Source organism: Notolabrus celidotus, chromosome 1 (assembly GCF_009762535.1).
Source record: "Notolabrus celidotus isolate fNotCel1 chromosome 1, fNotCel1.pri, whole genome shotgun sequence".
In the NCBI taxonomy this organism is placed as follows: Eukaryota; Metazoa; Chordata; class Actinopteri; order Labriformes; family Labridae; genus Notolabrus; species Notolabrus celidotus.
In genome coordinates this window covers 28,056,394-28,083,705 of record NC_048272.1, presented here as the reverse complement: position 1 = coordinate 28,083,705, position 27,312 = coordinate 28,056,394, and the positions used below count along the sequence as shown (strand labels likewise).

Sequence of the window (27,312 nt, the reverse complement as noted above, 5' to 3'; positions counted from 1 at the left end):
AGAAGAAAAAAACATGAAGACGACAAAGATGTTTAAATTAACAGAAAGCTACCTGCACAACTTGGGGCAAGCCTCCACAATCAGCCATCTGAGAGAAAACCATCAGTGTTGTTAAGAAATCATGTGAACAGTAAAATATATATCATATGCTTGCTAACTAGGCTATGTAATACAAAAAAACTCCACCTTTAGCAGTGTAGTCTTGGTTGGATTTAACCTGGAGTTGCACTCCACCTGAAACATCGATGACAGTTTACTTATAGGCCCAAAAAGGAAAATAACAGCATGTTCTCCAAAAGCCTCTCAGGTCACTGAGATGAATGAGTGTAACTCACCACAGCCTCCACAGCAGGTGCTGTGTCACCGACAACCAGTAATGCAGGGCACCTGGAAGGATAAGGAGTGAATATTTACAGAGCTGTGCACTTAGAGATTGTTGTTTTTAGTGTTTCTTCAGTCTAAGAACCTACGTTAGTGTGTTGACCGTCTCCTCATTCAGACCTACGATTGGCCTCTCGATCTCGAGGTCCCGACGGCTGGAACAAGAAGATAAACTGTGATCAGCCAGAGGAGCGGGAACTACAACATTTGTGAATTGACTTGTTTATATGATATGATGCATTACTTCCTTCTGTGTATTCAGATCTGGATTAATACAAATGAAGACAGACAGAGTATACTAATGTGATGCATCGTACTATTGATAGGAGCCACAGAAGAGGGCCAGGTTGTCCTGATTGATGTCTTGTGCAATGTGGAGGCGGTAGGTCTGGATCAGCTCCAGGTTATCTGTCAGCTCATCCTGGTGAACAGAGCAGAGGAAAGAAAACGTGAAATACTACAACTTAACTTCTTTGATCTACTAAAGCTGCCTCACTGTAAGAAGTGCACTCTGTATGAAGAGCCTGATGGTAGCACTTATTAAATGTACACAGTATTGTTATGATAGGCTGTGGGACTTGTATGTACAGTATGATAAGCGTCTACATTGTTTTAAACTATCATCTTGATATCACTAGCTTCCACTCGTAGTATCTAGGAGGACATGAATAGATCAATCCGTTAACGTCTGTAATTAGAGTGAGATGAGGAAAAGCTGTCAAGGGAAATCAGGAAACGCTGCCTGAGGTTCGGGAACAGTTTCACACTGTCGATAAAAAAGGTCAACAGCACGTAGAATGAGACAGAGTGCAAGTGGAACTCACAGTGCTGAAGTGGTGAGACATGACGATATCCACCAAATTACTGGTCCATCCAGTCAGCTGCACACAGGAAGGGGGGACAGATCCAATTTAGACAGAGACAAAAGCAGCATTTTATCTACTTAGGAACCCTATCGCTAGTCTTATATAGCTACGCCTATTTCTACATGTAGTGCATGAACTGACACATATTGCAATTTTTAAAAATAATTAATAAGTAGATCTTGATAGATGTAGCGTCCTCATGACCCAGTAGAGTTAGAACCCTTTAAACACAGCCCGCCCCGTTGGAATCAAGCCACACAGCTCCGACTCAACAACATACCTTCTCTTTCTCCATGTTTGTATCAAATCTGTCACATTTATATAAAGCTGAAACGTTGAAAAGAAGTCTCCTCTCTATGATACTTAATATGCAGTGTTTTGCTACATTCAGCCTTGTTGTAACATGATGTGAGGTGATCTTTATCTGTATGGTACAAAACTCAATTCAAAATATATTTTTGTCCAGAACTGTGTAACACTAGCACAGCCACAGCTTTGTTAAGAATGCACAAAATGTACAACTCTTGTTGCTAAAGTAAAGTATGACATCATCTGTGAAACATCATGTCCTGTACTTTGAGGCCAAACAGTCCACTCAAGAAATCCTTCAAAAATGAAAGTGTTATTTTGTCCAGTCAAATCTGAGGCTGTTTTAATTAACTTGGGTTGACCTTCACACAAAAGCTGCAGACATAACCAAATTAACACAGGATTAGAGGCTGTGCCTGAGTCTATAATGGAAGCCACTTCTAGCAAGAGAATAACTCATATTATATATACATAAAGGTATACTGAAGGTGTAAGAAGTGGCTTGGTGTCAGCATGTGAGATTTTAAAAGCAGTTATCCAATTAGCTTTTTCAAGAAAAGACCAATAAGCAGCTAGACACATTGTACATGGAATAATGAGCCGGGAGAGTAAAATCAAGGAGTTAACAGCATTCATTAGTAAAAACCTGAAAAGAGGCTGGAACTGAAATCAAATGTCTGGTAAATAATTGAAGTGGTAGCACTATGTTGAAGAATGCAGTGAAGTCTTTCTGGGTTTATGCTGCATTAGAAATACTAACCTTTGAAGCTGCCCAGTCAATCCAACCTTCAGCACACGGATCGACGTTGATCAGAACCAGTCCCTCCACCAGGGTGGGGTTGTTCAGCTGGAAACAGAGGGAAACAAGTCGCACTAAATCAAGAATACAACTGACAAATAAGATACATTTCTGTAACCATGCATTAACAATGGTGCAGTGTGCTTTAAGTCTAGGTTTTTGAGTCTTGATAGGATCCAATTATCCTGGGCAGAAGGAATTTTGAAAGTGCATAGTTACATCTCTACAATAAAGAATTGGTCTTACATTTGACTTCCTTTCCCAACAGATGAATCAACCTCTCAGCATTTTTCTACACATGATAATACATGAAGCATGTCTGTGTTAAAAAAGTAGACATGAAACAAGGAAGATCGAATTTTGGGCATCTAAATTAAGGGTGTGCACTTTTGGAATTGCCTGAAGACAGAGAGAGGGTGACTGGGGAAATGTAACATCCATCTCTCTTCAGACGCAGAGAGTACTGCAGATGCTGCTTTCAACATGATGCAAATGCAATGCAGCAACAGCTGCTATAAATCTATCAAGGGTAAACACAATTTACTCCAAGGCCGGTTAAGCAAATGCATTTCAGAATCAATTTTCTTCATCAATTCTTTACAGGAGCAGTCTCTCTACAGAGAGCCTCATGTTACAAGTTCTAACCCTACAACATTCCCTTTTTTTTTTTACCTCCGACCACCATCTTCTCTTTTCATTATTCATCTTTCAGTGCTTCCTCGCTCTCTGTCACTTCTAACTCTTTCTGCTCTACCGTACACAGTCTTATTTTAGCTCCACTGAGTGTTTAAACAAGACAAAAAGCAACTGAACAGAAGAGAATCACTGAAGTGATTCATCATCTGGGGAATGGCAGCTTATATGCAGCAGACTGTGTAGAAACCTGGTGCCCTGTGTGGGCTTGATGGGAGGTTTTAATGGTCTATGTAACAACCTGTGAGGCCTGAAAAGCTGCACTCATAACAGACGAGACACGGAGGGGAACAAAAGAAGACTTTGGATGAGATTAACATCAGGGGGTTGAATATGTGGACGGGCTTGTTGATAAGGACTTACCGCAAAGCGGCTGAGGATGTAAGCTCCTGCTCCAACACCTATGCCAATCACGCTGTTGACCCTGAAGAGGAAACATCAGTTACAGCTGTACAGCAAGACCGCAGCTGAACAGTCCATTTATGCATGTTACCATTGAACAGCTATTGACAGGGGGGCCACTCACTTGAGCTGAGTCATCACAGAGGGCAGCATTTCAGCCAACTCATCCATGGTGGGGTAGCGATAACTGGAGAAAGAGAACATATATACGTCCATGTGAGTCACACTGCATCACTCCTTATGTTTGAAGAGAAACTGAGTTCACAATAATCTTAAATACTCAAACACTTTTTGATGAATGGGTTGCAGAAATTCAATGTTCCATTAGCAAATTAAGTACTCGCTCACTTCACAGTCCACAAAAACAAATATCCTGTGGCATCTCGATCAGCACTGATTTAAATGTGTTGTGATTTGTCAGCGTGTGCAAAAGCAGTCCAGCACCAACCTGGTGGGGAAAGGAGGTGCGCCTTCCTGCTGGCCAGGCGCGTCCACGTGAACCACAGCAAAGTGCTGCGTGATCTCCTGCATGTCCTCATAGTTGAACAGGGTATTGAAGCAGGACTTGTCTAGAGAGGTGCAAGCAGAGGAAACAGTCGGACTGTGAGAGTTCAAAAGTCAAAGCTGGGAAGCACCAGAGTGTGCAGGGTACAGGACTTTAAGTGAGGACATTTATTTTACGCTGACTCACGGTTGAGGCCGATGTCATGATAGGTGAGGATGACGGGCCTGTTACCCTTGGGAACACCTCGCATAGTCACATGGAGGACGCCATGGGGAGTCTCAATGTCATGCTCCTGCAGCAACAGAGAAAACATGTAACGTTCAAAGCTGATGTACAGAGATATGGGTCATGAAAAGTAAAATGGTTGCATATAAGAAGACATCATGTTCTTTACTTCTATGTCACAGGATCTGTGTGTGTGGCATGGCTGGTATCGTCACATTTGTTGGATCGTTATGGTAACATTGCTTTCTTTCTTGCTAAACCTAGAACTGCACAGTTGATTAAATATTAATCCCAATCAATATTTTGACCTTTCAGTGATTTAAATACATGATTGAGGCAATTCTGGCATTCAGAATGTGGGCTCCACCCTTAAAAATATTTGATGCATATCAAATCAAGTGCTCCCAAAAACAACAGCCATTCCCCTTGGAGGCAATGAAGAGGTTTGGGCTTGGTGCTAGAGGAAACTGGCACACCATCTTGAATGCCTCCCTTACAGCGGCAGTCATGAGTGGGCAAGTAAACAATAGGATCCTAGTCTGCAGTCCACATGTCAAGGGTCGTTGGGCAAGACACTGAACCCTTACACTTCGCCCTAACAGATCAAAATGACAAAGAGATGCAGTGCTGGTGAGGGTGCTATCACAGCAATGGAACAAAGCACACCCTGTGATACCTTATGTTTCTTGTTAATGAAAAACAGCACAGAAAGACATTCTCACCACCAGTAATGATTGAGTTTGTGATAGTGTTGATACTCTTAAGAAAAACTATGACAATTTGTAAACCATTTTAGGCATAAAGTCTGCAAATAAATAGAACTCTAGGAAATGGCAATAAACTACATCATCAGCAGGTACACAGATGTTGTAACTCACTGATTAACTACGGCTTGAAGATTTCTTCCTTACAAGGTTCATGCTTGGTTCTCGTGCACAGAGTGATAGGCAGGACAACCACATCTTAGATGTCATCATTTGCACTATATAATAGGGATAGACCGATTATTGGCTGGGCCGATTATCGGCGCCGATATTCTGCATTTTGACCAAGCGGTTCATCGAGGATCCGCTTGAGGCTGGCTCCAAAAGTACGGGGAAAAGACGATCTTTGCAGCAGAAATAAACATGTTTACAGCCTGGTACAAAAGATGAGTGTAGTCTGAATAGCTAATTTCTCGATGTCCTCTCACTGTGAGGGGGGTGAATGTTTTTCTAATTCGCCTAGCTTGTGTTCCATTTCTCCCTGCAGTTTCTCATCACAGGGGACGAGCTGAGCAGCATCCGTTGTGGCCCCTACTATTACTAGTGATTAAAAACTCATACAAACCCACTTAAAAAAAACTGAAATATCCCTTTAAAACAAAGATAAGTGAAAGATTAACATTTCAGTTATATTGACATTTTGGAAAACTTTATTTACTGTAGAAAACTTTAGGGAGCTATTTATTTGTTTAAGTTTTCATTTAACTGTATAAGACATACTGCTGAGCCTGGGAGCTCTCTACCCTTCATGTTAGAATTTTAAAACAAAGATGTCTGATTCTGAAAAGCTGTTTAATAAACATATGCTTAAAGGCATTTAAACTAATTTAAGTGTTGGAGTTTGTATTATTCAAATTTTGACGCCAATATTTTCCCTTTTACTGCAAATGAATATCTTGGCTACTAATTATCGGTATCGGCCCTGAAAAAAACATATCGGTCTATCTCTACTATATACTACTGACAAGTCCCATAGGGAACTCCACAAAAATGCAGACTCACAAAAAAGGCACAATTTAATGTTGAGAAGTCAGCTTGAGATCCCTTATGCACTTGATGATTTGACAGTGGGACAGCCCCAAGCCCTCAAACACTCTACAGGAATGTGTATTAGATTGTTTGAGATTCCAACACATACACGCACACAAACACACACTCACACAAAAGCCCCACTAAGTATCCATACTATGTCAGCAATGCCATTCATTTTACTCAGCTTATCCACCTAGCAAAGACTTATACACAGAGAACTGCATCTTTGTGCAGGCTCAGGAATGTCTGTGCAACAATGTGCAGAGCTCATTCAAAGTAAAGTACTTGTGCATGTTCATTGTTGTGATACATGTTATGGGATGTGATGGTAGGTCCAGTTAAAGTGTCTGAAATCATTTTCAGTGCTCTGGCACAGAGGCATGAACAAAAGCAAACCAAGCTGCGGGTGCTTGGACGATGTTCAGCATGTAATAAATCCACATTAGTACCATTTCATTCATTAGATTTTTCTGACAACAAATCTCCTACTGTGTGTGTTAAGCAGCAGAGTATTTATTACAGTTTTTAGCCTTTTCCTCTTTACATGAACATCCCCGAGCCAAGCACAAAGCAGATTATCCATGTTTCCCAAATCAGGCATTAACTTGTAACTATTTCAGCAAAATTACCCAAATTGTGCCGAACTGAGAGAAGAAGTGGACAGACATAAATGAAGGATTAAGAAAAGTGCCACTGTACACGAAGGCTTGAATATATCCTCTAGGCAGAAGAAACCTATATTCAAAGAATCCATTGTAGGAGGAAAGTTACTTGAAAAATGAAATTAAGTTAACCCTTAAATGCCCGACACAACATTCCGGGTTTCTACCACATATTGAGAATGGAAGGCATGAAAAGCTGCTTTAGCACACATCCTGTCCCCTCTGTCAAACAAAGCTGTGAATGGGCTGTTGTGGAAACAGGCCTTTTATCCAAGACATTTGTGTTTCTCCCCAACGGTCTGAATCTGTCAGTGATTTCTCAAGTATGACTCTGCAAAACTGAATTTCTTAGCAGGAAGACCCATTAAGATTCAAAGGCTCACACAAGCCTCAATCTCTCGTTTGTCGTCTTTTGAAGACATTTCTCTATCTGGTATGGCATGCATTATTGCTGTAACATAAAACCCATTCAATGGCTTGATGGAAATCGAGTGTAGCCTCATTGATTTGGAGTGTCCTCTAGTTATACTTTTTAACAGTGACACAGCAAAGCAGTCGGGCCACAAAGATTGAAATGAAAAAAAGGACGAAGAGACATCACGGAGAGAGTGATACAAAAAAATTTAAAGAAGTGACAAAGCCATGTTATAGACTTTTCTCAGAACCATAGCATCATCTTATGTACATAAACGAACCCCTCCCAAGGTCAGCATGACATGGTGCAGTATACAGGGATGCTCATAACAGAGCTACAACATGGATTTGTGTGTGTGTGTGTGTGTGTGTGTGTGTGTGTGTGTGTGTGTGTGTGTGTGTGTGTGTGTGTGTGTGTGTGTGTGTGTGTGTGTGTGTGTGTGTGTGTGTGTGTTTGTACTGCACAGAACAGAAGCAGCGGGTGGGGCTCAGCACACGCCTGGTCTCAAGGCCCACTGGTCATCAATAATAAAGGGAGTGAGCCTAAGCGCACGAGAGGCACAGGTTCAGGCTGACAGTGTTGAGCATTCAGGGTCCTGATCCCTCTGAGTCTGTTTCCTCTCCCAAGCCTCACTGCAGCAGACATGTGGCTGATGGAAATGTGTCACAAACTTTTCTCAGGGAAATGAAGGTTAATTCTCAAGGACAAGGCTGCAGTCATTTACATCTGCAATCTGTGATGGTCACAGCAACACGAGAGAGAAAACACTCATTCTGTCAGAAATGGAATGAGATGTCTTTGAGGGAGTTGATACAAAGATTAGTCTGCCGCAATAAACATATGCACGTGAAAGCAACACAACACCACCCTCAATGACTGTGCTACACACTACCAACAGTCACTATAACCTTCTTTCCTACTATGGAATAAACCTTGGAGATGGTCTGACAATCTGAGCCTTGCTCTCATAAGAAGCCTTTCCAAGGATAGAGAAATGAGTCTGCAACCTTGGCCTGGTGGTGGGAGCAGAACCTCCCAGACAGACACAAAAGTCTACATACCTTCACTGTTGCATAATTTTCATTTTTAGACAAGGACAGAGTCAAGGACACAAAGTGTGGAAGCTTGACTCTGAGAACTTGAAAAACACACTTGTTCAAACAATGCCTGCTGTCTGTGAGGTGCATTCAGTGCACACACAGCAGAAAAAGAGGGCATGAACAGACCACCATTTCAAGGGAATTAAATGGTGACTGGAACCTTGCAGGGAAATGGTGAACGAAGATAAGATGGAAAGCCCAAGAGATAGAAAGAGTCTGGAAGTGGATGGGATGAAATAGAGCGTGAAAGCAAGCAGGCAGGAGTGACAGAGACATGGGAAAAGAGAGAAAGGACTGAGGGAGTCCTGTATGACTAACAGACGCCTGTGCCTTAAAACAGAAGGGGTGCAGCTCTTAAATTTATCATGCCTTTCCAGCCATGTCCTGGCACAGAAAAGGGCGGATAATACTGGAGGGCTGTGGAAAGGGAGTGAAGCAGAGGACCTTTTATCTATCCATTTAGCTCTTGGCAAGGTTTAAAGCTATATTGATCCTGAGCTCTGCTTTGCAATTTTCTCGCTCACACATAAATGGAAAAACATATGTAGAAAGACATGTACACAGAAGAGAAAACAGACATAAAGTGAGGCTTCAAGCCAGGACAGCTCCAGGGAGAATGAATGGGGGGGCACTGCAATGGCAGCAGCCCTTTTCTTTTGAATGTATTCATGGGGGCTGGCTAGAAGCTGGACAAAGATTATGTGTTGCAGTTGTGGGTGAGAGGAATACCGAGTTGGGGCTTGTGCTTTGTGGAGAGGGGCTTTAGAGGCTGCCGAGGGGAGGCGAGCACTTTGGTTTTGGTCCCAGAATAAAGAAGGGTGAGGGAGGTAGGGTGAGGTAAAAAGGAGAGTAGTATGTCATGCTGTTCTTGTTCCCGCAATCTCTCTTATCAACCCCCCCTCCCTCTGTGTTTCCCCGCCCTGCCAGGAACGGCATCAATCACCTCTGAGAGCAGCATTACAGGGCAGAAATATCATGCATCCTCTAAATGACTTCAGTGTTTACAGTTAAACATATGCATTCAGACTCATACTCACATCCGTGTTCTCCTGTGGGATCATCCCGGGTACATGCCACCTTGCTGTATTCTGTCACAAACACAGCCCTTCCCACCTGCAGCACAGTTCATGTGTGTCATCAAAGCGGTGGGTTGAAAACACAAACTCAAGGTCTCTGCAGAGGAGGGAAGGAGCGGCTACAGCGGTTTTGGTGTGTTATTGCTACAGTGTGCGGGGGGGGGGGGGGAGTGACCTCCATGCCTGCTTTCAGTGATTACTGAAGTATAAGGGACAAAATGCACAACGTATACCAAACACAGCCAGATCCGTTCCCTAGTAAAACACGGACCATTGCAGACATTCATTACAGACACATGCACCCAGAAACACACAAATGCCTACCACCCCACTGATGAACACTCACACACTGACAGCTCATACACTGACTGTAGTTCGGGCATTTGCAGTTTCAGAGACAATGAGGCAATTTACACATGCATCTGTTATATCACTATATCTAAAGGCATCTCTGAATGCTGAGCATGGTTTGGCTGTCCAGACTGCATACATAGGAAACGTGTGACTTGTAGCCACACACACAAACACACACTGAGCAAATGTTTACCCCAACCCTGCAGCTGCCCAGAGACAAAAAGCCCCAAGTATGAATCGCATGCTAAATGTAGTGACAAGCCATCCTGGAAAAAACCTCCATCAGCTTTTCGCTTCCTAGAGCCAGCTGCTGTCTCCCTGTCTGTGGGAAAACAGCACCACAACCTCCCCCCATCATTTCTATCTGAACCAGAGATCCCTTCTGCAAGGAACCAGCAAGGTGTGTCAAGGCAGGCAAGACACATTTGTCACTCACCACTCCATTCCCAGAGCATGCAATCTGGTCCAGGTCCAGAATAGCTGACATGTTTTTCCCACGCAGGAGAGGAGTGTGTTATGCTATGAGCGAGTGTGTGCTGGTCAGCTTTGAAGATCTCCAAAAGGAGGAGGAGAAGGAGGGAGTGTTGGTAGGAAGGGAGGGATGTAGGGTGAGGCAGTTAGAGTAGCAGCGACAACAGAGAGGAGGGGAGGGAGGAGAGAAGACACAGCAGAGGGAGTGAGCAGGAGATGGGTAAATAATCTGAATGAAAGCAGCAGAGGAGGGGTGGAAAAGATGCAGAGAAAACGAGAGAGAGAGAGAGAGAGAGAGAGAGAGAGAGAGAGAGAGAGAGAGAGAGAGAGAGAGAGAGCAGGGGAAGAGACAGAATGGGAGGAGAGTGAGACTGCAGTTTGTGCTTGGTAGTCACAGTGCGTCCATACATCCAGTAACCGCTGATCTAATTGGATTGCAGAGGGTCAGGTGGGTAGAGGGAGAGGGTGGGGCTTATAGGGGAACAGGGGGAAGAAGGGGGGTAGTGGGAGGAGGGGATGGACGGGTTGTGTGGAAGAGGGGTGATGGGTTGGAAAGGATGCTGAGACAGACCTAAAAAATAGGCAGGCTGCTGACGTCACACAGTGATTCTGATAAAATAGGAGAAGACTGACTTTGACAGCTCACCCTGGGCTCTGTCCTGCATCATGATTAACCACAGATTCATCCAAGCTTCAAGAGGGAAGAATAAAGTGAGCTATCTTTGCATCCAAATAAGCAGAATGTCGTTAAAAATAGACATGTTTAAGATGTTTCATTGTAAGAGTGAGTCAAACAGCAGGACTGAAAGTAAGAGTGGACACACAGTAACAACTCATTCATATTTTAACATTAATTATTCACAGAAATCTACTTTAATGCTCCATACTTATGCTTTAAACATAACCCCAAATCAATCCAATGAACCTACAACTAGCTTCTATTTTTAGTCAACATTCACAACCCTACATGATAGGATCCATTTCCTCTAAATGTGCCTTTGAGTTATTTGATCTACATAGTTTATTGATTTCTCCTTTTCTACTCTCCTCTGTCATCTGCACAACAGCTACCAGTGTACAGTGTAGTGTCTTGCCTTTAACTGAGATGGGCTGCTCTTTGCAGCCAATGGCATCAATGCAAACAGCACAGAGTGGGTGGGATTACTAAGTAAAGAGTACTTCATTGATTGGTCAATGTTGCAGCATGTTTGGTTGAAAACTGCTGTTTCTCCTCTACGTGTTCCCTATTCTTACCCACAGAGGGTGCCACTGACACACGTGTATGTATATGCACATTTTGAGATTTTAAAACACAGAGTAGAGAAATAACATGATGTAGTAATGAAATATTATCTGTACAAGTTGTGTAAATCTGTGAGACTGATTTAGTTTTTTCAATTTAAACCAAACAATATTGAGACCATGACTGATGTATGTTCAGCCATTCATGCTAGATCATAGAGAACGTATTATTATGGCACATCAGCTCATTAAGGTTGTTTGTGTGACTGCAGATGATTCCTCTTCAGAACAGGTGACTCATTGAGTCATGCACTGAGTCATTGTGCTCCTCTGCAGGACTCTGCAGTCTGAAGATTTGTATGGGCACACGGTGACGCTGTCATTGCACAGCTCAGTTAAATGCAGAGCCGGCATCAGCAGACACAATCTAAGGTGTGACAAATCCAATGTCATCCAAAATGCACACATCCAAAACCATTCTGCATTAATTTGTGACATGACATGGATTACCCTTTTCATACTGTGACTGAACAACGTCTGTTAAATACTCTGTGCTTCTGTGTTTCACTGAAGTCTACATTTGGGTTCATGTAACAGAGACAACCAGCAAGAAAGCATTGTGTCCTAAAGTACAGAACACAATATATAGCCCCTCTAGCATGCAATGAACAGGCTTATAGCGCCCTCTGCTGTACGCACTGACACAGTGGGGGTTTAAATCACCAAAGGCAAAATTTTGGCAGCCATTGCTGAAGTAGTGGATTAGACAGGACTCTACTGATCTTTGTGTTCCAATTTTACAAGGTCAGGTTTGAATGTGTTGACAAAAACAATGAAATGATAAATGAATACATAAATATGAACAAAAACAGAGAAAACTACTTAAACTGTATAAAATAATAACAGTTGGAATAAGTCAAAAAGAACAATCCAAACAGTACACTTAACATCACATGCAGTCCACCTCCATGGATACCAGCTTTCCCTCTTCTCTCCACAGCCAACACCATCAGCCCTGAGATGTTCTATTTTTAAAGTGAACAGTCAGCATTTTCCCTGCCCATAAAGTAACTCAGTGTTCTTAAGTATGCCCAGCAGATCCCATGGGTGGAGGAGGCTGACTCACACCTTCCTCCCACCCTTGCTTCACAGAGGTGTAAGCAGGACATCATACGAGAAGCCAGAATGCAGCAGCACCACACCATCTTGAACGTCCTGTCCCACCCCACCTCCCCACAAACATCCGCTCCTCCCTCTCTCTCCCTCTGCAGGTGAATAACACGGCTGCTGCAGTACCTCAGTATCGCCTGCGGTGGGAGCTTTAGTAGCGGAGGAATGGAGACGAGAGCAGCTGGATTCGTCCTCCAGCTGCTGGAATGTCACATTGGCTGCTCAGAGTGATGGTGCAGCGGTGAGGACCCATCCCCCACTCGCAGACTGTATTCATGGCAAGTCTGCTGCTAATGCCTTGTACTGCATGTAGGCTCCATTTATATTGTATTCTGAATCTCTGTGATAGAGATAGCCTGGAACAAATACATTAAACATCTTATTCCTACAACACAGACATCTTAAATAGCACAGGCTTGGTATATATAAGGTTGAATAAATAGTAATGAATATCCACTATTTCATATTCTCTCTCCCACAGCTGAAAAAAAAACAGCTGACCACATCAATTTTCATTCTAATGTCCAGTTCTGCTGGTTAACACATGTTTTGCCTTGATACAGCAGCTACTAGCTAAAACTGCAGCAAGGTAGCTAACTCTTGATTCACCAGATTCATGGATAGTCTGACTACAGGACACAAGACAGTTACACTTTTCACTGTGTATTGGTTTTACTTCACACATTAAACACTGCTCTGTTATATACAGGAGTCACTGTAAGCCGTTACAGGGCTACGGGGAACTAGCATTAACAACACCAGGATGCTGAAACTGCAGCAGAAGGTTCACAGTTAGACAGTTAGTTCATAGAAGTTTTAAGTCCTCACTTTGTTGTTAAGGGCATTAGTCTTAGGGAAAACTTCTAGATAGAGTTCAAAGAGTCAGTCTGTGAGGTCAAAATGGCTGCCATCTAAATAAGGTCAAATATGCTTAAGTCTGCTCCAACAGCTCTGACATAGGCACAATGTTTTTATAGAACAACTGCAGGACATTCCCATGTCTCAAGAGAGTGAGTAAAAAAAAGGCATGTGAGCTGAGAGAGAGCAGCATTCTATAAATGTTACCGCAACAAGATGCAGACTAGAATGGATGCTGTGGAGCATGTAGCATACTTGCCCCAGCTAACATGCTTTACTCTCCTCCCCTGCCTGCAGCAGCTATATTTAGCACGGGTGGGATGCTGGGAGCAGGCGTGACTGCAGAAAGTGAGAGAGGGATGAAAGGTTTAACCCTTTGCAGCCACGATGCTCACGAAACACAGCAGAGTGCTCGCCTGTGGGAAGGCCTCCCTCATGTGAGAGTCCTTGTAAGAATACTAATTGCACAGCACAGATGCTAAGAGCCGCTACCCCCTTTCTCAAGAAAGTACCATCAAAGAAAGAAATGTGGAACAGAGCCCGCTCTGGGACAATACCCCCTTTTATGTAATGATCATTTTGTTGCATTATCACACAAAACGACACGACTATGGATGAGATCCTTACTGTGAAAAGGGAGACACGATTTTACTGCAGAGACACCGACTCGGGACACCTATCAAAATCTCTGAGATCACTGTACATCTCTTTTCTGACATTCAATAAAAAACATGTCACAAATCAAACTCACACATGACACCTGATACCCCATGAGGAAAAGCAAGGCAGTCAAAAACTCAATAACCTCTAATACTTCTACGGTTGACAATAGAAGGGGAACAAGGGGAGAGAGTAGACTGGCATGTGAGAAAGGTGTTTAAGGGAAGTCTTTAGTTCCACGGGGAAGACGTAATTATCTTTCATGTGATCCTGCTGTCTTTCTCAAAAAACAGGTCAGGTCTTTTGTTTAAAAATTACACAAAGTAGAGTGAATAGGTCACTAGTGTGAGTGTATGATGTCTTTTTGTATCAGTGTAAAGTATCCATGGTACAGTAAGAACAAGAAATCCCAAAATCAATGTATAGAATGAAGCTGCTGCTCACCTCAATAGTTAGTAGGGCTGCAAAATTCTGGGAATTTTCAAAGTTGGAAACTTTCCATGGGAATTAAGAGGAATTTATGGGATTGAACCAGGAATTTACTAAATTGAAGGTTGGCTCTTAATAGGGAATTTAAATATAGTTGGGGGAAATATATTTTAGCATAATCCTGACTAAAACAACCAGAGTTCATGCAAGTACAGTTGAATATCTATGCTATTCCTCAATCACATGCACATAGCACACTGCTTACTGCAGGGATATTGAGACCGCACCCACTACATGCACTGTGCATTCCTCCATCACATGCACAGATGATTTCTATTATGGATGGATGTCTGCTTATAACAAAACAAATATTTATGCTTAGATATGATACCTTTCCATTAAATTACCCTAAATTCCCAGTTAATTCCCATAAATTCCCATAAATTCCTATAAATTCCCATGGAAAGTTTCCAATTTGGAATATTTCCAAAATTCCCCAGCTTAACTTCTCATGGAAATTTTCCAACCCTTTGGAACCCTAATAGTTAGTAAAAAAAAACCAAAAAACCTATTCTGGACCTGGACCAACATATTTTTCAAAGAATCAAGCCCACGTCTTCAAACCCTCTCCAGAAATGTTTTAAGTACAATGTAATGGTGCCGTGTATATAAACAGAGAACAACATTTTATAGGTTGTTGTAGACAGACCTTTGTCCCTTCCTCCACATACACACCATGAAATCACACTTGGAGTAAAAGCTTGCAAAAGCTTGCATATTCCAAACACATTGACAGGTTGCCACCTGAGAACATTAAGACCAAGTGTGGCATTAGGTCTCATTGATTTATCTATAATAAATGCTTTGTACGTTAAAAAGTGGTTTGTTGTTAAACTGGATGTTCTCTGTGATGTAGGGCAAGCAAACATATAGGTTCAGCAGTAAGGCTCTGAGATTGGGGCCATGTCCCCAACCCCCCATCTAACCACAGCACCACAGTGCTTTAGAGAAGTGGAGAGCATTACTCACCTGACAGTCGAAATCTTGAAAGTTGCGTGTATTCTGCAAAAAAGAGGAGAACAGTTAAAATATACAAAAGGCTCAAACAGGCCACAGTTATCTAAGAGAAGCCCAAAACAGTCTCTATTGTAGATGGGTTCTTATTGATGTCAGGAGTGGTTTGTGAAGCTTTGTTACACATATGTAACTCTCAGAAGTCTACATGTGTAAAAAGAAAATAGATCAAATGATGAGCTTGTAGCTGAAGGCTGGCTGAGGCTTCAGTTTATTGGCCATATGGTATGAATGTAATGCCCACGTGAGAGGTCAACCGTGGGCTCTCTGAGCGTGAAAGCACAGCATGTATACATAAAACAGTCTTCTCCCTTCTCGTGATTAGAGCAGTCATTGGGATGTGTTTACTGGGGCATGCTCACATTGTGATGACAATGATATTGCAATTCATTGTGAAGCCATAATCATCACTTAGAGCTTTGGACAGCTGATAATATCAGTGATGGTGCAGCTTTCTCATTAAATTGTCCCAGTCTGTGTTTGCCTGTTTTTTTTCAGACAGCAGAAAGCTCCAGAACAAACAGGCAGTGAAATGAGGGTGGGCAGCAACAACAGAGGAGATTCAGTTGGGATTCAGTTGAAGTCCAGACCAGCAGGGTGCATATGGGTGTAAAGACAGATAATGCCTTTAATGCTCTCCCATTCTTCTACTAAAATAGCACTAATCTGTGCCACATGCACAAATCACACAAGCACATTTTTATCTGTAGCCTATACTATTCACTTGGTGTAATGAAGTTCTGATGCAGCTGACGTACTGAAGAGGTATGATGGAAGTACAAGAAGGGCCTTACAGTTCTTGGTTTGGTTTCAAGTGAACCAAAACATGGAAGCATCGACTCCATTAAGAGGTTTAATCAACATGCGTCTTAGGTTCTATGTTATTAGCAAAAACTTGTGATGCAACTTTCCCTTAATGTTTGATTTATTAATGGTTATGCCAACTGTTGCACTAAATGAGTTCAAATCTATTTCATTCTTCTTACATATATTCTACAGTGAGATCAAATGTAATCTCTTGCATAGTTACCTTTGCTAAAGGCCATTAAACAGATTCTTCTATGCTCTCTGCTGCTGCAGACAGTACTGTTCATCCATGTGCCAGGCTGCATCATTCATAAATGTGTTACCTGTATGGAAATGATTACATACTATAATCACTTCTAAATAGGATTAGAGACAAAATGAGGGTCTTCTATCATCACTATTATCATGTCATTATCTCCATGTGCTTCAAGTCTCCTGGTGGTTCTTTTTATTGAGCTGGCCACTAGGTGGCATGAGAGGTCAGTTCCAGCAGCCTACATTTAAACAATTTTAAGGACTACATCATTTACACTGTCACCTCACATAAGACATCTAGATCACGAAACACAGAGCCAACAATGGGAAATATGCTCCCTCTAAGTCTTCAGACCCCCGCTGAAGCGACAATCCCCCAAGCCTCCTCTCCCCTCAGACCTGATTCATCGTTACTCACTCCTCCTCCAAGGCACTGTACCCTCCTGACTGTCTGTGACAGTTGCCTTTGAGAGGGAACAAACACTGCTGTGATCCCACAGAACACAGTAATCCTAATCAGCTCATCAGCTGCTGAGACAGGGCAGGGCAGAGGAAGAGGGGGACAAGCAGGGGGGACAGAGGATGCGGAGAAGCTTTGATCCTTCCCTGAGTTTTTTCTTTCCGTTTCTGCCGTCTCTCTCACTTGCTAGATTCTTTCAAGCTGGTAAAAATAAAGAGATGAGTTTCTTCCAGCGTCTCCTTTGATCTCTTCCCCTCCTTGCTCAACGTTTTTTCTGACTCTGGATTTCTTACATTATACATCCCACATTTCTTCTTCTCTCGCCTCATTCCGTCTACAACCTTCTTTTTTTTTCTCTTGACTTGCTCTCGCCCCTCTTTTCTTTTTCCTCTCAACAGTCGAGCAGATATGAATAATTCACTTTGATGAGAGGGACTGCAGAGTCTGCATGCCTTGTGTACTGGCGTATGTATTTGACTGTGTGAGATCATATGGGGTGCTCATTCATTCACTCAGTGTGCACAACATGTCTGCTTGGTTTATACGAGTGCTTCTTCATGTTGTTGCAGGTGCACATCTCTGTGCTTGTTGCCGAGCAGCTTGTCACTGTTCTGTCCTTTCCTAAACTCACCTTGTTGGTCAGCAGCGGCTTGATCTCAGTCAGCTGTACATCTTGCAGCTCATCCATCTTCTTGTCTCGTCTCTGTAAACAACTCTGTCTAAAAAGAGAGAGAGAGAAAAAAAAAACATCACATAAAAATATGAGCTGCTAAAAAAGCAAAATAGTACACTGTGAGAGTTTTGCATTAACACCACTGCTGGCAAGAAGAATACTGCTAATCCAAGGGAAGACAGATAACACTGTGCCTCTTTCTGTGATCCTTTCATTCTTAAGTACTGACCAAAGATGTGTGAACTGCATTCACATCTAAATCTCCTTTGATGGTGATTGTTTGCTGCTATTATATTCTTTATTGTTGTTGTCACAAGTTTTATAATTATCAGTTGAATGATTACATCTGTTGTTTAAACATGTTGTTCTATAACTGGGGTATGTAAAGCCACTGTAGGTGGGTAGAGGAAATTGAGAGGATAATTGTCAGAAAAAAAGGGAAATAAATACAATTTCCCTGAGATCAAGGAAAGGCAGGAAACACATTTAGGGGTTCTTGATCTGATGGGAAAATACATTTAAACCCAGGGTTACTTAACTCACTGTCAGAAAACAGAGAGTTAATAACATCACAGTATAATTAAAACCACAAAGTGTTTTGTATTATTAATAAACGGATACAGGTCCAGTAGTGAGAACTTTAAGACTGTCGCACAGGCAGCGGAGTCATCAGTCTGGTTCGGGTCCTTGTCTTTCTGACTTCACACTGAGATACGTATGATGATACAAAAGCTGCACAGCAAGGGGATAGAGGGCGAATTCTTCATAAATTCTCAGGAAAGGTCATACTTCTCGTCCACACAGATAGTGTGCAAACGTGAGCACACACATACAGAGGAATCAGACCAGGTTTAACAGGAAGCACTAAAGCCCACCTCATTTGTTTTCTCCTTGAAGCAACCTGTTTGTCCCAGCACATAATTACAGAACAAAATGCAATCCCCCCACAGTTTGTCTTAAAATGGTACATCTTGGGCCGTGCTTGTTTGCACAAGGTGAGGGCAGGAAGTGGTATTGAATTACCTGAATCTGCCCAGAGTGGTTCATGTTGCACATAACGACAGATGGGGCCTCTGCCTCTTCTAGGTCGATGCTTACAAAGAGAAGACAAAGCTACACAAACCTGCATGACGACCTGCGTCTCTTTATCATCAAAGAGACACACATAATGCTAACAAACAAGAGGCAAGGGCAAACACAATTTGGCAAGGGAAGTGAAGAAGCAGCGACACCACTTCCTGAGTCACAGCAGTCCTATGGAATGACCTTGAGATGCTAGTTTAACCTTCATGGCTGGCTGGTGATGCTGCTAGCAGTAAACTAAGAGCAGGAAGTACCAACAATTATGAGGTCTTTCATTTCTGTGTTAGCAGCAGTTTATCCTCTGATGGCCTGACATAGGTTAGAACAGACAGCTGTCTAATGACGCATGAAACAGGTTAAAGGTCGTCCTACTTTGGCAACAGATTGTATCTTGCTTGAAAACAGGCAGTGAGGCAGATGGGAACAACTGAGCTCAATCCTCAAATTACATAAAACAGTCAGGAAAAAAAATGCGGCAACGTTGAGTGTTGGAAGTACTAAGCCATCAGCATGGGGAGTGAAAACATGCCAGATGAAATCCCTGCTGACAAATCCGGCTCAGTGGCGGAACTAAATAATATTTAGACAAGCGAACTGGAGAAAAGAAAAACAAATACTCTGCATGCTTGACCGTATTGGCCGGATCAATCCAACACTTCCTCAGGCTGTCACAGAAAGTGGGAGCGAGGCAAAAGCTGCTTTAATTGTAGTCGGCTAGCCGGGTAATCGAGGTGTTAAGGGAGACGGGGTCAGGCTGAGCTTAAGACAACTGAAACACTGACTGGGGGGCTTTCATAGCCCAACCCCACTGACCCCTTTTAGTGGGTAACCCAGTCAACTACCTACCATCCATCCCCCCATCATTCTGAGCCTCTTCCTTCTATCATTATAAAGATAGGGATGTCCCCTTGGTGGCTGCTTTAGATCTTAGAACCCCTTAACCTTTCATCAAATCTCCTGAAGGAACAGCAGATCTCATTCAGCAACACTTACCACCAGTCCTAGCCTTTTCCAACCGACTCTATGCCTGCTCTACCGTTCAGCATGCGCAGCTGTTGCCATAGAGACGAAGCTGGTTGCTGGTGTTTATTCTAAACTGGGCAATCCCTGAGGGACAGATATGAGGCAAGGAGACATGGGAAAGAGATAGTGGTAGAATAAGTCATTCAGCAGCATTTACCCCTGACAATCATGGAGAGTCCAATGAGCCATGCTGGTTCTGTAGATCTGACAGCACAGCTTTGTGTAACAAAAACTCAGTAAAAGTAGTCCCAGACCACAGGAGGGAAAGTCTATTTGCAGTCTGTGCAGATTGCGGGCTTGATCCCATATTCACACCATGCCATTAATGTGGATGAGAATGGGGGAGGGACTGACAGGGCTGATGATGTAGAATGAGTCCCTCAAGCTTCAACAGAAGGTCTGTCAGTAGTGCCGGCTCACTCTCCCAAATGGTCTCCAGTATCAATCTGAGTCATTCTGCCAATTCCAGATGAGTAACACAAGCATCACATGCTGGCTCTCACACATGATTTCCCTCATCTATTCTTCAGGTGCATTTCTCTGAGCGGCTTGTAGCCTCCAACTGAGCCTCATCTCAGTGCTAAATCATGCCATGCAGCTGGGGACATGGGGGCTGTGCTGAGTGAAAATCTGACAGCAGAAACAAATTGTGTCAGAGAAAAACCACACAAGGCCTTTTCTGCACAGCAAAGGTCAGCTTTCAGTCCGGCTCAGTATCAGTGCTGTGTCTGGGAGATTGGGGAGTTTTCAATGCTGACACAATTACTTCATAAAAGAAAAGCAAAGACATGTTGACAGCCGTCAGTTAAATCAATGGATAACTTATTTAGCAACCCTCCTCTTCTCCTCTCCAGTTGGCAAACAGAGCTCAGACCTCACATGCAGGATCCCATCTCTAAGAGGAGACAAGCCTTCACCTCAACACCCCGCTGCACAGGTTGGGATTTATTTCAGTGCCAAAACACCGACCGTTGATATGGGGTCCCTGCCAACATCTAGTGGTCCTGTAGCTGCCATGTCAGAAGACGGTGCAGAGTGATTGATGAACACATCCCCGACGCCTCCTTCCTCATCTTTGTCCTCCTCCAGTCTATGCACACACTCTCCGTGTCTTTCTCTATCCATCTCCATCTTATCGGGGCTGGCAGGAAGTCTACACAGCCAGGCTGCATGATGGTCTACTGAGAGCCCGGCTGTGGCGGTGACCCTTTAATTAGGCCTTTTTTCCCCCCTCAATGTTGCCATGGCAACCAAAACTTCAGGTTTACTCAATATCATCATCATTCACATAATGATGGCCATGCTTGGCCAAGTCTGACCCCTATGGCTATAGGTTGACTCAAGCGAATGTCACTGTGTTGACCTCATATTAACCTACCTCAGGGTTTCCATGGAGACCCTGACTCAGTCGGTTTTATTGCCATGCAGGGATAAAAAGCAGAAATCCCAAACTAGCCTCACACCGTCACTCTGCAGTCACAAAGGTTTACAGTAAAAGCGGTGAGGAAGGGATGGAGGGTGTGTGGCGTCTGGGTGTTGATAGCAGTCTGCCTCATACGACTCTTCTACAGGTGTGAAAGTATGATCTCATATAGGCCTGAGATTGAGACACAGTCAACTGTTAACATGTTAATTACCCCGTTATGATCCCATCCCACAGATTCACAAATCTATTAACAAAAACATCAGTTTCCTTATTAGGCTCTTTAAATAATATTTTTGATTGCGTCTGAGAGTATTCAGCCGGGTTTCTTATTGAAATCAGGTTGTTTTTATAACCTGGTCTGGAGCTGTATGACGTAGCTGTCAATAGTAAGTGTACGACCTACAGGAATGCCGGTCAGCTCAGGCCCTCTGTTGAGAAAGAGGCTGGAGAACCAGAACAGAAGCTAGTCTATCAACGGCTACAGACCAGACCAGCTCTACCATGTAATTTGGCTAATTTTAACACACTCCAACCAATGACTATTCTCAGTGTAAATACATCATATCTGTTTGGAAATTCTTTTGCATTTTAGTTTGCTGTCATGGGACCCTTTCGTCTTCCGTCTGCAGCACACTAATCAGCTGTTTAGAGTAGGGATAGACCGATTATCAGAGTTGATTATCGGCGCCGATATTCAGCATTTTGACGCATATCGGCATCGGCCTTTTTCAAAGATTTCAAAATTCACTAAATCACGTTGCAGAAATGACACCGTCTGCAGAAACCGTAGCCTAGGTCCATTTCTCCTGCAGTTTCTCATTGCAGGGGACGAGCTGAGCAGCATCCATTGTGGCCCCTACAATTACTAGTGATTTAAAACTCATAAAACCCCACTTAAAAAACACTGAAATACTCCCATAAAACAAAGATAAGTGAAACATTAACATTTCAGTTATATTGACATTTTGGAAAACTTTATTTACTGTAGAAAACTTTAGCTTTTTATTTGTTAAGTTTTCATTGAACTTTATAAAACATGCTGCTGAGCCTGGGAGCTCCCTGCACTTTTTGTTAGAATTGAAAAACCTTTAACATGTTGCAAATCTGAAAAGCTGTTTAATAAACATATAATTAAAGGCATTTAAACGAAGTTAAGTGTTGGAGTTTGCATTATTCAAAATTTTGACGCCAATATTTCCCCTTTTACTGCAAATGAATATTGGCTCCAAATATCGGTTATCGGCCTCCTCGACTACTAATAATCAGTATCGATATCGGCCCTGAAAAAAACATATCCGTCTATCTGTAGTTTAGAGACAAACATTTAACCAAACTAAATAATTAGCGGTTCTGACAGTAACAACGACATACTGTTTACATTGGACACCATTATGAACCAAAGTTTACAGAGAAAGAACGAGACTCAACGTACCAAAGGAAAGCGGGGAGAAACTTCTGTGCTCAAAGAAGAATGCTTTCTGTGACAAATTGTTATAATGGCAGCTCCTCTCACAAATGAACACTGGTGTGTCTGTCCTCCACCAGAGCCTCCGCCATCACTCTGCACTTCACCAGGCATCACATCACAAAAGAAAATAGGCCAGCACAAATTCCAGAGATCAGCCAACAGCCTAACTTGTATGTCAGCTCTTCATTATGTGCAAGAGTGTTGTACTGTCAAGGCCACAAACAGGTGGGAACAGTGTGCTCCTGCACAGTCACCAGTACGGTGATGCATTGCTCATGGACTGAGAAACCTTTTCATCCAGGGGAAAGTACTAGAAACTTCTTTCAACTTTTCATAACCAGGCCAATCCTGTGTTCACAGCTCTCATTCTGCAGAAGTTGCAATCCTGCCGAAGTAAGGCTAATGGACTGTGACAAGGCTCAGTTCCAGATTATTGCTCTTACCTGAGCAGTTTGGTAAGAGAATTAGTGGAGGAAATTAATTCAGCCCGGGTGATAGCTGAATTACAGAGACAAGGGAGGACACATGCTCTGGAGTTTGTTCTCAGTCATGTAAAAACTGACCAGTAGCACAGATTATTTCCTGCTGATACTGTCAGCAAACACACACACACCAGAATGAACCCATGCTTCTTGTTTTTAATTAACTGACAGCCTGCTCTCCTGAGGATCCATCATCCTCCACACAGCTCTTATGATTCTTCTGGCACAAACTGACAGATCTTTTCTGTTATTCTCTTGACAATGTAACAATAAGACATCTTTGTGATTTCTCTCTCTGTCACGATTCGATCAAAGTGTTCTGTTCTTATGAAATACCCCCACCTCAAAGATGTGGAGCATCACCCACCTCTGGCTTTGAAACCAGTCCTGTTAGGCAAGCTTTGATCCTGTGCACACATAAGATAACATGATGGTTGACACACAGAGATTCATGCAGACAATCACTGAATAGATGACAAAGCCAAAAAATCTCTGAAAGATAAAAGGAAGTGAAGATACAGTATGCAACTCAACCTGACAGAGAGGCTATTTTAGGACAGCTATTATGAGACACAAATCTTCCTCCTCAAATACCCACATCCTTGTTTGATCCTTCCAGAATTACAAAAGGTCTAATAAATGCTAAATACTGCATTACTATAATTGACTCATCCCCTCTTTGGAAAACCAAATCTGAAGGCAGACTCTCTCAGTCACTATTACATTTAATATCCTGAGCCCCCGGCCAGCGATAACTCAAAAGCAAGTGATAAAAATGTTGTAGGGGCTGTACTTAGATGGGGCATTGGATAAAACACACAGACACCTACATGCACACACAGACACACACAATATTGCAAGTGCTAATGAGAAGGTATGAGACACACACACACAGCATTTGTGAGTGGGAGGAGACTTCTGACCTTGTGTTCTAGGTCATGATATTTATTCATAGTGTGCACTCCTCTTAAAAACATCTGTTCAATGAACCGCACAACTGCCTCTTATTCTTTAATCCTTAAAAAACATCACTTGCATTTTGTGTGTGTGTGTGTGTGTGTGTGTGTGTGTGTGTGTGTGTGTGTGTGTGTGTGTGTGTGTGTGTGTGTGTGTGTGTGTGTAGGAGGAAAATCCTGGTTCATCAGCAAAGATACTCATTGGCACATAGCAGCCACTGTACTAATCTGCCTGCCAAAAAGGGAGCCCCGCACTACTCTCGCACAAACCCTGACCTCCATCCTCACGCAACATTGGGGACAGACTTTGTTGCTTGTAATTAGACATCTTAGTAAACACAGATGTAAACAGGCGCAGTCTGAGACGAATAAAAGCACCGACAGATCTGGGATCATTCTGGGCCACTGACAGCAGGACCCCTCTCCTTACTATCTCAAGGCTTTTAAAGAATTACATTATTCCTGGAGGGGCCACTTTATCTGCTAATGGTCTTATGAGATTGAACAGCAGCATCTGGCTGTATTGATTTATAGCCACACGTCTATTGACATCATCAGCATGCTTCACTTCTCCAATGAAAACGCACACGGCCAGGAGAGAGTCTCAGAGAACTGGCTTTCCAAGTGCAGCGCTGTGGTTCATATGATTACTCGTCCTAACTTCCAGTGCCATGCTAACTTCACTACACACATACAAACCCAGAGACCCACAGCAGTATTTTCCACTGGTAAAATGTCGTCTCACACCAGCAGACTCCACACTCAGTTTATCCGTTCTGTCTAGCTTGGATGTGAGTCAGCCTTCTCTTGGTCCCCCCTGCTCGTTACAACATACTATACAAGCATTCGCCTTGGTCTGGTTTATAAGTAGACCTGATCCCTGCACTAATCTATGGTAACTCAATTCTAAGTGAATTTTCTGAGTCTGTGTGTTTTCAGCTGTACAGACAGTAGGTTTGGGTACGAGTACTCGAGTACTCGTCGTTGACCCCATTATTCGAATAGCATTTTGTTACTCGCGCACCTGGCAAAATAATCATACAGCGTTACATGTGTGGCCATGTGCTTTTTGTTTTCGCCTAAATGAATATACTAGGTAGGAAAATAATTAACGGGATATAAACGTTTGACTTCTCCGGCCATGGTTTCAGCTTTAGAACACACGAGCCAGATTTCAGCAAAAACAACTGTTTTATGGCAGCTACGGCAACACTTTAGGAACACGTTATTCAACCGAAAGCAAAAGCACAACAAACACAGAACCGTCTGAGACACCTGCGGCATGTTTGCTCGTCCTGTTAGCACACGTCGTTGTGATGAAACCAGAGCGGAGAAGATTAGCCTGATAATAACCAAAATGGTAACTGGAGATATGCTCCCATTAAGTTTTGTGGAAGGATAAGGCTTCAAAGAGCTGATCGCGTTAGTTGAGCCGGAGTACAAGCTACCATCAAAGAGAACAACAACTACAAGAGTGGAATAGATGTCTGAAGAAAAGGCAGCAGAACTTACTACAATTCTGGTCTGGTAGGTCCATGTCTGACGGACTTTTATTTATTTATCTTTGTTTAATGTTAAAAATAATAATAATTGCGAGTACTCGAGTAATCGTTCATTAGGAAATTTGAGTAATCGATTACAAGGATTACGGTAAATTCCCATCCCTAACAGACAGTTACAACAATCTTAAAGCTGGGGTTGGTAGTCAGATTTAGATACACTTTTTGTTATACTGGTTAAAATGATCTTTATGTCCCGGTGGTAATCAATACATAATGAGTTCTTAAAAAAGAGCGAAAAAAAGCTGCCATCTACAGCCGGAGTAAACCTGGGAAAACACCAACCAATCACCGCCTTTAGGGTCCAATTTATTACACCAATCAAATCCCATCCTGCCGTTCTGTCTGCCTCCTGCTCGTACATTTCCCCAGCGTGCACTCCCCGTCCCCTGCCTCTGCTTCCCCTGCCTCTATTTACTCGACCTCGGGCCTGTCCCCGCTGACCCAATGAGGTGCTTTGTTCAGGACTGTAGTCCAGATCAGAGTCTAAAAAGCTCTCACTACGGGGGCTCTGACAATCAAAAAAATAATGTAATTTAGTTAGTTCTACAGAAAATTTTGATGTATTATATGTATTCTAGCTTTTCTCCTGATATCGTGTCACCGGTACAACTGGATAATGACAGTTTCACTATGATAATGTTTTGGTGTTTTCTTACCGCTGAGTGAGACATGAGTTGACGTAGTGCAAAACTCAAACGATGTGCTGAGGACTAGTTTTGAATCAGTCATGATCATATGGTCGCGAAGCAGGGGCGCTCATGCATGTGAGCGGGGGCGTCATTATGGAGGAGCTTCGAGGGGAGGGGGGCGAGGGGTTAGATGGAGTCCTGAGGAAATGCTACATTCAAATCCAAGCTAGTTTTCTGCGATTACCAACCCCAGCTTTAACTTCCAGCTGATGTTGGTTGAGGTTTACAGCATCCAGTAGCACAATGGTATTTCTTTAATCCTGCTGAAAATGGATACAAGTGCCATAAATAATATTATGTTACAGAAGGACTTCAAAGCAGGAAATTAAATTGGCACCTGCCACCTGCCAAACGCAGAGTACATGTTGGCACTGGCAGGCATAACTTTAATGACAGATAGGCTCTTCTTAAATTAATGTCACTCTTTATATTCTTAAGTTAAGAATATAAATGGATTAAGGTTTTATGATACTGGATATGAAGGGAGGGAGGTGCTGTTGTTTTGTTGTGTCTGAAAGGGCCTTATAACTTTGTACAGATTTCAAGAGCAGCAGACAAGAAGAATGAGTCGCCAAAAATGACGACCTTCCACAATGACAAGTGGAAAGAAAAAAGTTGACTTCACACTGTATGAGTCAGTGTTGATAGAAAAATACATGAGGTTTACTCCCACAGGCTGAAAAGCAGTGCACTATCTAAAAGTTGAAACCAGTTGTGTGCTGCTCTATGCTTTGAAAAGGGAAAAGTGGGTTCAGGACCACCGCAAGCCACAAACACACCCATTCAAAGAAAAGCAAACAGGTTTACGACATGTTGCAAAAAACAGCTCTGGTCTGAATAGCTCATTTCTCTATCCCCATGAACTGCGGGGATTTTGTATGGGATTTGTATTAGGGGCCAGGCTGACTTGACTGACAGGCGGGCTCATGTTAGCTGTTAGC

General features: G+C 42.8%; 1 protein-coding gene across 1 annotated transcript in view; it reads right to left on the bottom strand.

Annotated features, from left to right (window-relative positions):
* Positions 1–27,312, bottom strand: part of ndrg3a (ndrg family member 3a) — a 36,758-nt gene that overhangs the window by 2,188 nt on the left and 7,258 nt on the right. The window contains 13 exon segments of the mRNA XM_034686940.1: positions 53–88; positions 187–234; positions 336–387; positions 471–536; positions 699–802; positions 1,206–1,262; positions 2,317–2,403; positions 3,412–3,472; positions 3,575–3,637; positions 3,899–4,019; positions 4,142–4,247; positions 15,443–15,475; positions 17,641–17,728. Of these exon segments, the coding sequence (XP_034542831.1) occupies positions 53–88; positions 187–234; positions 336–387; positions 471–536; positions 699–802; positions 1,206–1,262; positions 2,317–2,403; positions 3,412–3,472; positions 3,575–3,637; positions 3,899–4,019; positions 4,142–4,247; positions 15,443–15,475; positions 17,641–17,697 (891 nt within the window). The 5' untranslated portion in view covers positions 17,698–17,728.